Source organism: Cetorhinus maximus, chromosome 35 (assembly GCF_964194155.1).
Source record: "Cetorhinus maximus chromosome 35, sCetMax3.hap1.1, whole genome shotgun sequence".
NCBI lineage: Eukaryota > Metazoa > Chordata > Chondrichthyes > Lamniformes > Cetorhinidae > Cetorhinus > Cetorhinus maximus.
The window spans coordinates 4,617,074-4,627,798 of NC_135913.1; the positions used below are offsets into that span (position 1 = coordinate 4,617,074).

The 10,725-nt window shown below is 52.8% G+C and overlaps 1 protein-coding gene across 2 annotated transcripts in view; it reads right to left on the reverse strand.

Moving 5' to 3' along the window:
- Positions 1-349: 349 nt before the first annotated feature.
- Positions 350-10,725, reverse strand: part of LOC144672020 (aspartoacylase-like) — a 30,819-nt gene continuing 20,443 nt past the window's right edge. Inside the window, exons 3-6 of one of the 2 annotated variants that reach the window (XM_078533961.1) lie at positions 7,734-7,827; positions 5,338-5,445; positions 2,770-2,879; positions 350-1,339 (exon numbers count right to left, since the gene is read on the reverse strand). In XM_078533961.1, the coding sequence (XP_078390087.1) occupies positions 1,136-1,339; positions 2,770-2,879; positions 5,338-5,445; positions 7,734-7,827 (516 nt within the window). In that variant the 3' untranslated portion in view covers positions 350-1,135. The remainder of the gene's footprint in view (positions 1,340-2,769; positions 2,880-5,337; positions 5,446-7,733; positions 7,828-10,725) is intronic. The other variant, XM_078533962.1, reaches the window with a different exon arrangement.

Genomic DNA, 10,725 nt, shown 5'->3' on the forward strand with positions numbered 1-10,725 from the left:
TGTGGTCTAACTGAGGGATACGGAGACCAAAACTGTGCACAGTGCTCCGTTTGTGGTCTAACTGAGGGATACAGCGATTGGAACTGTGCACAGTGCTCCGAGTGTAGTCTAACCGAGGGATATGGAGACTGGAACTGTGTACAGTGCTCCAAGTGTGGTCTAACCGAGGGATACGGAGACCAGAAATGTTCACAGTGCTTCAAAAGTGGTCTAATCGAGGGATACGGAGACCAGAACTGTGCACAGTCCTCGGAGTGTAAAAAGCCACAAACACCATTAGGATTGCACTGTTCCTAGTTTGTCTTGTGGGTTTGTGTGTGTCAATCATACGAATAAAATGAGACCGTGTGCTGTCAAATACTTTATCACTTGAATGTGTCCACAAAGAGGAATAATTTGCACAGCGACAACACTTCACATCCTGCATCTCGGAGGCAATTTCTCAGGTGCCTCAGTCAGACAGAATCCGAGCATACAAATTGCACATAAAGATATTCAATCATAATCAGAACGAGGTCAAACAGAGTCATAAGAGAGAGTGTGAGGCAGAGAGTTTGGAGTCAGAAGGTCAGTCTAGGTAAATATTGTGATCTCCGGGATGTTTTTCAACCTTTAATGAGTGCCGAACGTGTGAGGCAGATGGATGAGAGATTGTAACAAGGAATTCTGGGTGAGGACTCAACAGCAAAATAGACAGAAAGAGAGAGACAGAGAGAGAGACAGAGAGACAGTCAGAGAGAGAGAGAGAGACAGAGAGAGAGAGACAGACAGAGAGAGGGACAGAGAGAGAGAGATAGAGAAAGAGACAGAGAGACAGTGAGAGAGAGAGAGAGAGAGAGAGCGAGAGAGACAGAGAGAGAGAGAGATTGAGTGAGAGAGACAGAGAGAGGGAGAGAAAGACAGAGAGAGAGAGAGACAGAGAGAGAGAGACAGAGAGAGAGCGAGCTATAGAGACAGAGAGAGAGACAGAGTGAGTGTGAGAGAGAGAGAGAGAGAGACAGCGAGAGAGAGAGAGACAGAGAGACAGACAAAGAGAGAGACAGAGAGAGACAGACAGAGAGAGACGGGGATGCACACAACGGATACGTGGTCAGTCTGTGTGCTCTGTGTTTGCCCCCATTCCCCCAGTAGCCCCCTACGAGCTCTTGCCCTCCTTGTGTATCCGGGGGAGACGGGCACTGACCCTCTCGGTGATGCAGAAAGCGGTTCTCTTCTCATAGTAAGCAGCCTCGTTGATGAAGACGGGATAGATAGTCTTATCTCCATTGTAGGTGATCGTCTCCCCTCCCAGGGTCAGGAACATTGGATCACCCGGTTTCATTGGCAGCCAGTCCTTGTCCTGGGGGCAGAGAGCAGCTGGTCTGCAAAGATAACCGTGGGAGTGGGTGGATGAGGAAAGGGACAGGGGGGCAAGTGCGGGCGTCACAAAGCATATGGGATGGAGTAAGAGGGACTGGACACAGTGAGGGTCACTCCAGAGGGATTGGAAACTGTGAGGGTCACTCCAGAGAGACTGGGCACTGTTAGGGTCACTCCAGAGGGATTGACAGAGTGAGAGTCACTCCACAGGGACTGGACACTGTGAGGGACACTCCAGAGGGACCAGACACAGTGCGGGTTACTCCAAAGGGAGTGGACAGTGTGACGGTCACTCCAGAGGGAGTGGACACAGTGTCGATCACTCCAGAGGGATGGACACCGTGAGGGTCTCGCCAGAGGGACAGGATAGAGTGAGGGTCACTCTGGAGGGATGAACACAGTGAAGGTCACTCCAGAGGGATGGACACTGTGAGGGTCTCGCCAGAGGGACAGGATAGAGTGAGGTTCACTCTGGAGGGATGGACACAGTGAAGGTCACTCCAGAGGGACTTACACAGTGAGGGTCATTCCAGAGGGATGGACACAGTGTAGGTCACTCCAGAGGGATGGACACAATAAGGGTCACTCCAGAGGGACTGGACACAGTGAGGGTCGCTCCAGAGGGATGGACACAGTGAGGCTCACTCCAGAGCGTCTGGACACAGTGAGGGCCACTCAAGAGGGATGGACACCGGGAGGATCACTCCAGAGGGACTTGACACAGTGAGGGTCACTCCAGAGGGGTGGACGCAGTGAGGGTCACTCCAGAGGGACTGGACACAATGAGGGTCACTCCAGAGGGACTGCACACAGTGAGTGTCACTCTAGAGGGATGGACACAGTGAGTGTCACCTTAGAGAGATGGAAACAGTGAGGGTCAATACAGAGGGATGGATACAGTGAGGGTCACTCCAGAGGGACTGGTTTCACTGAGGTTCATTCCGGAGAGATGGACACAGTGAGGGTCACTCCAGAGCGATGGACACAGTGACGGTCACTCAAGAGGGATGGGCACTGGGAGAGTCACTCCAGAGGGACTGGACACAGTGAGGGTCAATCCAGAGGGATGGACACAGTGAGGGTCACTCCAGAGGGACTGGACACCGTGAGGGTCACTCCAGAGGGATGGACACAGTGAGGGTCACTCCAGAGGGACTGGACACAATAAGGGTCACTCCAGACGGATAGACACAGTGAGGGTCACTCCAGAGGGACTGCACACAGTGAGGGTCACTCTAGAGGGATGGACACAGTGAGTGTCACCTTAGAGAGATGGAAACAGTGAGGGTCATCGTGTGGGATGATCCCAGTGTGAGCATCCCTCAGGAGGTTGGCGGTGAGACGTAGTGAGCCTCAGGATGGGACATATCCAGCAGGGGACACGCTCCATCCTGGGGGCGAATCACTCACCTGTCGATCTGGATGGATTAGAGCAGAAATTTCCCCCTCGGCATCACGTGGGTAATCCAAATTCTTCAGGTGACGATAGATTTCCAAGTCACATTCCTCAAATTCGGTCCCTAAAACAGGAATCCAGTCAGATGCATTAATCTGGGATTGATACTGGGCTAGCGGGAGAGAGTGGGGCAACGAGATTAGTTTGGGATTTATAGAGGGCTATGGGGAGACCACAGGACAGTGGGATTAATTTAGGATTGATATGGGGAAAGAGCGGGGCAGTGGGATTAGTTTGGTATTGATACTGGGATATGAGGAGAGAGCGGGGCAGTGGGATTAGTTTGGGGATTGATACAGGACTATGGTGAGAGAGCAAAGCAATGGGATTAATTTGGGCATTGATACAGGGCTATGGGGAGAGAGCGGGACAGCGGGATTAGTTTGGGGAGTGATACAGAGCTGTGGGGAGAGAGTGGAGCGATGGGATTAGTTTGGTGATTGATACTGGGATATGGGGAGAGAGCAGGGCAGTGGGATTAGTTTCGGATTGATACAGGGAATGGGGAAAGAGCGAATCATTGGGATTAATTTGGGATTAATACAGGGCCCTGGGGAGGGAGCGGGCAGTGGGATTAGTTTGGGGATTGATACAGGGCTATGGGGAGAGAGCGGGACAGAGGGATTAGTTTGGGGATTGATACAGGGCTATGTTGAGAGAGTGGAGCAATGGGATTAGTTTGGGGATTGATACAGGGCAATGAAGAGAGAGTGTGGCAGTTGGATTAGTTTGGGATTGATACACAGTTCTGGGGAGAGAGTTAGGCAGTGGGATTAGTTTGGGTTTCATACACGGATATGGGGAGAGAGTGGGGCAGTGGTATTAGTTTGGGATTGAAAAAGGGCTATGGTGAGGAGCAAAATAATGGGATTAATTTGGGGATTGATACAGGGCTATGGGGAGAGAGCGGGTCAGCGGGATTAGTTTGGGGAGTGATGCAAGGCTTTGGGGAGAGAGTGGAGCAATGGGATAAGTTTTGTGATTGATACAGGGCTATGGGGAGAGAGCAGGACAGGGGGATTATTTTGGCGTTGATGCAGGGATATGGGGAGAGAGTGGGTCAGTGGGATAATTTGGGGATTGATACAGGGCTTTGAGGAGAGAGTGGGGCAGTTGGAATAGTTTGGGGTTGATACACGGATATGGGGAGAGAGTGGCGCAGTGGGATTAGTTTGGGATTGATACACGGATATGGGGAGAGGATGTGGCAATGGGATTAGTTAGGAGATTGATACAGGGATATGGGGAAAGAGCGAAGCATTGGGATTAATTTGGGTTTAATACAGGGTCCTGGGGATAGAGCGGGGCAGTGGGATTAGTTTGGGGATTGATACAGGGCTATGGTGTGAGAGCGGAGCAATGGGATTAGTTTGGGGATTGATACAGGGCTATGAAGAGAGAGTGGGACAGTTGGATTAGTTTGGAATTGATACACGGTTCTGGGGAGAGAGTTGGGCAGTGGGATTAGTTTGGGCATTGATACAGGGCTATGGGGAGAGAGCGGGACAGCGGGATTAGTTTGGGGAGTAATATAGAGCTGTGGGGAGAGAGTGGAGCGATGGGATTAGTTTGGTGATTGATACTGGGATATGGGGAGAGAGCAGGGCAGTGGGATTAGTTTCGGATTGATACAGGGAATGGGGAAAGAGCCAATCATTAGGATTCGTTTGGGGATTGATACAGGGCAATGAAGAGAGAGTGGGGCAGTTGGATTAGTTTGGGATTGATACACGGTTCTGGGGAGAGAGTTGGGCAGTGGGATTCGTTTGGGATTCATACACGGATATGGGGAGAGAGTGGGGCAGTGGTATTAGTTTGGGATTGAAAAAGGGCTATGGTGAGAGACCAAAGTAATGGGATTAATTTGGGGATTGGTACAGCGCTATGGGGAGAGAGCGGGACAGCGGGATTAGTTTGGGGAGTGATACAAGGTTTTGGGGAGAGAACGGAGCAATGGGATTAGTTTTGTGCTTGATACAGGGCTATGGGGAGAGAGCGGGACAGGGGGATTAGTTTGGGGATTGATGCAGGGCTATGGGGAGAGAGCGGGACAGTGGGGTTAGTTTGGGGATTGTTATAGGGCTGTGGGGAGAGAGCAGGACAGCGGGATTAGTTTGTGGATTGTTACAGGGCTATGGTAAGAGAGCCAAGCAATTGGATTAATTTGGGGATTGATACAGGGCTATGGGGAGAGGCGGGACAGCAGGATAAGTTTGGGGAATGATACAGGGCTGTGGGGAGAGAGCGGAGCAAGGGGATTAGTTTGGTGATTGATACAGTGCTATGGGGAGAGAGCAGGACAGGGGGATTAGTTTGGGATTGATACAGGGCTCTGGGGAGATAGAGGGGCAGTGGGATTTGTTTGGGATTGATACAGGGCTATAGGGATAGAGAGAGGCAGTGGGATTATTTTGGGATTGATACAGCGCTATGGTGATAGAGTGGGGCAGCGGAATTAGTTTGAGATTGTTAGAGGGATAAGCGGTGATCACGGAACAGGGTTCAATACCAGTGATCCCTACCTTGGTTGAATAGCTCGACAAAATCGAGAGCTGCATGGACAATTTTCCGCATTCTTGACAGATTCTCAGCCCTCGCTACACCGTGGGGCTGCGGTCCCAGTTCAACTCCTGTGAATTAATGGATCATTCCAGATGAAATCTCTCCCCATATCCGTGTATCAATCCCAAACTAATCCCACTGCCCGCTCTCTCCCCACAGCCCAGTATCAATCCCAAACTAATCCCACTGCCCCGCTCTCTCCCCATAGCCCTGTATCAATCCAAAACTAATCCCACTGTCCCACTCTCTCCCCATTGCCCAGTGTCAATCCCAAACTAATCCCACAGTCCCAATCTCTCCCCATATCCCAGTATCAATCCCAAACTAATCCAACTGTCTCACTCTCTCCTCATAGCCCTGTATCAATCCGAAACTAATCCCACTGCCCCACTCTATCCCCATAGCCCTGCATCAACCCCAAACTAATCCCACTACCTCTCTGTCTCCCCATATCCCAGTATCAGTCCCAAACTAATTCCACTGTCCCACTCTCTCCCCATAGCCCTGTATCAATCCAAAACTAATCCCACTGTCCCACTCTCTCCCCATTGCCCAGTGTCAATCCCAAACTAATCCCACAGTCCCAATCTCTCCCCATATCCCAGTATCAATCCCAAACTAATCCAACTGTCTCACTCTCTCCTCATAGCCCTGTATCAATCCGAAACTAATCCCACTGCCCCACTCTATCCCCATAGCCCTGCATCAACCCCAAACTAATCCCACTACCTCTCTGTCTCCCCATATCCCAGTATCAGTCCCAAACTAATTCCACTGTCCCACTCTCTCCCCGTAGCCCTGTATCAAACGCAAACTAATCCCACTGACCCGCTTCTCCCCATTGCCCTGCATCAATCCCAAACTAATCCCAGTGTCCCACTCTCTCCCCGTAGCCCTGTGTCAATCCCAATGTAATCCCCCTGCCCCGCTCTCTCCCCATCGCCCTACATCAATCCCAAACTAATCCCACTGCTCTGCTCTCTGCCGCTCGCCCAGTATCAATCCCAGAATAATCTTACTGCCCCGCTCTCTACCTATAGCCCAGCATCAATCCCAAACTAATACCAATGTCAAATTCTCTCCCCTTAACCCTGAATCAATCCCAACTAATCCCACTGTCCTGCTCTCACCCCCTTGCCCAGTATCAATCCCAAACTAATCCCACTGCCCCGCTCTCTGCTCCTAGCCCTGTATCAATCCCTAACTAATCCCACTGTCCCACTCTCTCCCCATAGCCCTGCAGCAATCCCAAACTAATCCCAATGTCCCGCTCTCTCCTGATTGCCCAGTATCAATCCCCAGACTAATCACACTATCCTGCTTTCTCCCCATAGCCCTGCATTAATCACAATCTAATCCCACTGCCCCGCTCTCTCCACATAGCCCTGTATCAATTCCAAACTAATCCTACAGCTCTGCTCTCTTCCCATATCCCAGTATCAATCCCAAACTAATCCAACTGCCCCACTCTCTCCCAATAGCCCAGTATCAACCCCAAACTAATCCAAATGTCCCGCTCTCTCCCCATAGCCCTCAATCAATCCCAAACTAATCGCATTGTCCCACTCTCTCCCCATAGCCCTGTATTAACCCTAAAGTAATCCCACTGTCCTGCTCTCTCCCCATAGCCCTGCATCAATCCCATACCAGCCCCACTGTCTCACTCTCTCCCCATAGCTCTGCATCAATCCCAAACTAATCCAACTGTCTCACTCTCTCCTCATAGCCCTGGATCAATCCCAAACTAATCCCACTGCCCCACTCTATCCGCATAGCCCTGTATCAACCCTACACTAATCCCACTGCCTCGCTCTCTCCCCATAGCCCTATATGAATCCCAAACTAACCCTACTGCCCCACGCATCCCCCCTAGTACTGTATCAATTCCAAACTAATCCAACTGTTCCACTTTCTCCCCATAGCCCTGTATCAATCCCAAACTAATCCAACTACTCTCAGCACTGATACCCTGTCTCAGCTCATCCACTGCTGATGCCCTCAACCATGTCCCCATCCAGCCCTGCTCTTGACGATTAAAACATTGACCTGAACTCGCTCTCACTTTGCACATTCCATTACCACCAGCTCCTCTGCAGCCCCCTTATGTGAGTCTATAGCCCCCTGTACAGTAACTGACGGTGTCACTGACTGGCTCTGTCTCCTGTCCCATCAAAACCACCATTCTCATCAAATCCCTCCAGGGACACAGCTATTACCTCCCTCTGTAACCTCATCCAGCCCCTACAGCCCTCCCTATCTCTGTAAACTCCTCCAGCCCCTACAACCCTCCCTATCTCTGTAACCTCTTCCAGCCCCTACAACCCTCCCTTTCTCTATCTCATTCTCCCTCTCTTACCTAGGTCATATTTTCCCACTGATGAGATATCGTACAAATTGGCAGCTGTCAGCTTCAGGGCCAAAACTCTGCATCTCAATCCTTTCAAGTTCCTCTGTGGGAAGCCAGATAAACAACTCTTTACATCCTGATTCCTAGTGAGCGGAGGGTCTTAAATCCCAAATAAACCAGGAGAGGGACAGGGGGACATGTCAGCTCCTATATAAAGTTCAGCAGATGGAGACAGGGAGTGGGAGAGAGAGAGAGAGAGAGATAGGTGGAGAGAGGGGGCAAGAGAGAGAGACAGACAGAGCGGGGAAGGAGAGAGTGTGTGGGAGAGGGGGAGGGAAAGAAAGACGGACAGAGTGAGGAAAGGTGACTGGAAGGAGAAGGTAGAAGGTAGAGAGGGAGGCAGGCAGTGAGCAAGGGGGGAAGTAAAGGAAGGTAGGTGGGAACCGGAGTGGGAAGGAGGCAGAGAGATTCATGCAGAAAAGGGAGGGAGAGAGTGAGGGAGGGAGGGATAAGGACAATTATGAAGAGAGAGGCAGAGAGCAGACAGGGAGAGAGAGTGCGGGAGGTGTATGGAGACAGAGAGGAAGGGACACAGAGAGGATGAAAGGTCGAGAAGGATAGTAGGAAACAGAGACACAAGGAGGGAGGGAAAGAGTGAGGGAGACAGAGAGGGAGATAGTGAGGGAGGGAGGGATGGGGACAGGGAGGGAGAGAGGCAGAGAACAGACAGGAAGAGAGAGAGAGGGATGGAAACAGAGAGAAAGGGTGACAGAGAGGGAGAGAGGGAGAGTGAGGGAGGGAGGGAAGGGGACAGGGAGGGGCAGAGGCAGAGAGCAGGCAGGGAGATAGAGAGAAGGATGGAGACACAGAGGAGGGGAGGCATAGAGGGAGAGTGAGGGAGGGTGGGATTGGGACAGGGAGGGAGAGAGGCAGAGAGCAGACAGCGAGAGAGAGAGAGAACGAGAGAGAGGGATGGAGACAGAGAGAAAGGGTGACAGAGAGGGAGAGAGGGAGAGTGAGTGAGGGAGGGAAGGGGACAGGGAGGGACAGAGGCAGAGAGCAGACAGGGAGATAGAGAGAGGGATGGAGACACAGAGGAGGGGAGAGAGTGAGTGAGAGAGAGAGGGGAGAGAGATTGAGGGATTGAGGGTTGGTGACAGGGAGGGAGTGGGGTAGAGAGCAAACAGGGGGAGAGAGGGAGGGATGAAGACAGATAGGTAGAGAGGGATGGAGAAAGGAATGTGACAGTGTATGCACAGGAGCAGAGAGTGAGGGGGAGAGAGGGGCGGGGTCAGTGAGGGAGAGAGGCAGGTTGTGAGGGAGAAAGGGAGAGAGGCAGAGAGGGAAAGAGTGTAGGACGGAGGGAGAAGGATGGAGGGATTGAGGGACACACGGACGGAGGGATTTAAGGGAGAGACTAGGATGGAGAGAAGAGGGAAGGGCAGTGGGTGATTGTGGGAAAGAAATGAAGTAGGAGGGAGAAATTGATGGAGGAGATTGAAAGATGGAGGGAGGTGGGTGCGAACGTAAGTGCAAATGAGGGAGAGAAGTATAGAGGTTGAGCGTGAGAGCAGATAGAGGGATGGAGGGAGAGAGGGGGTATAAAAGAGATGAATCGGAGAGAGGGGAGTGGGAGAGTGCTGTGGAGAGAGAGGGGGAGGGAGAGAAGGGAGTGGGAGAGTGCTGTGGAGAGAGAGGGGGAGGGAGAGAGGAGGGAGGATGGAAAGAGAGTGAGGGATGGTGAGAGAGGGAGGGCGGGCGTGTGTGAATGTGAGGAGTGGGAGGGAAGTAGAGAGGGAGGGAGAAAAGTGGGAGAGAGATGAAGGGAGGAAGGAGGGAGAGAGACAGGAATGTGAAAGAGTGAGAGAGAGAGGAAGGGAGCGGGTTTTTGAGGGAGGGGACAGGGAGGGAGGGGGTTGTGAAAGACAGAGGGAGAGGGTATATGAGGGAGGAAGGGAGAGGCTGTGTGATGGAGGGAGGGGGCTGTGTGAGGGAGGGAAAAGGGCATGTGTAAGGGGAGGGAGGGACGGGGTGTTTGAGTGGAGGGAGGGGGAGATGGAGTGAGGGGATGTGTGAGGGAGGGAGGGAGCGGGATTGTGAGGGTGGGTGGGAGACAGGAGTTATGTGAGGGAAGGAGGAAAGGGTTGTATGAGGGGCAAGGGAGAGTGGGAACGAGGGATGAAGGGTGTGAAGGAGGGAGGGAGGGGTTGTTTCGGGGAAGGAGGGAGTGAGGGGTTGTGTGAGAGAGGGACGGAGTTTGTGTGTGAGGAAGTGAGGCAGTGGGTTTGTGAGGGGAGGGGGTGAGGGGGGGGAGGGGTGTGTGAGGGAGGGAGGGAGAGGGTGCGTGAGGGAGGGAGGGGTGTGTGAAGGAGGGAGGGAAGGGGTGTGTATGAAAGAGGGACGTTGCAGGTTGTGGGAGGAAGAGGGTGTGTGTGAAGGAGGGAGTGGGGATGTGTGAAAGAGAGAGAGATGGGGTGTGTGAGTGAGAGAGAGGGTGTGTGAGCAAGGGAGGGAGAGTGTGTGCGATGAAGGGACGGAGTGGGTGTGTGAGGGAGGGAAGGGGCATGTGAGAGAGGGAGGAAGGGAGGGGGTGTGCATGAGGGAGAGAGAGGGGGGTGTGAGGGGGAGGCAGATGGCTGTGTGTGAGAGTGGGAGTGGGTGTGTGGGGGAGGGAGAGGGGGTTGTGTGTGTGAGCGAGAGGGGTGTGTGTGAGGGAGGCTGGGGGTGTGTGCGGGATGGAGAGGGATGTGCATGATGGAGGGAGGTAAAGGGGTGTGTATGAGGGATGGAGATGGGGGGTGTGTGAGGGAGGGAGGGGGTTGTGAGGGACGGAAAGGGGGGTGTTAGGAGGAGGGGGAGTGGGGTGTGTGGAGGAGGGAGAGGGGGTGTGAGATGGAGGGAGAGGGTTGTTGTGAGGGATGGAGAGGGGGATGTGTGGGGGGGAGAGGGGGTGTGTGAGGGAGTGAGAGGGGGGTGTTTGAGGATGGGAGAGCGGGGTGTG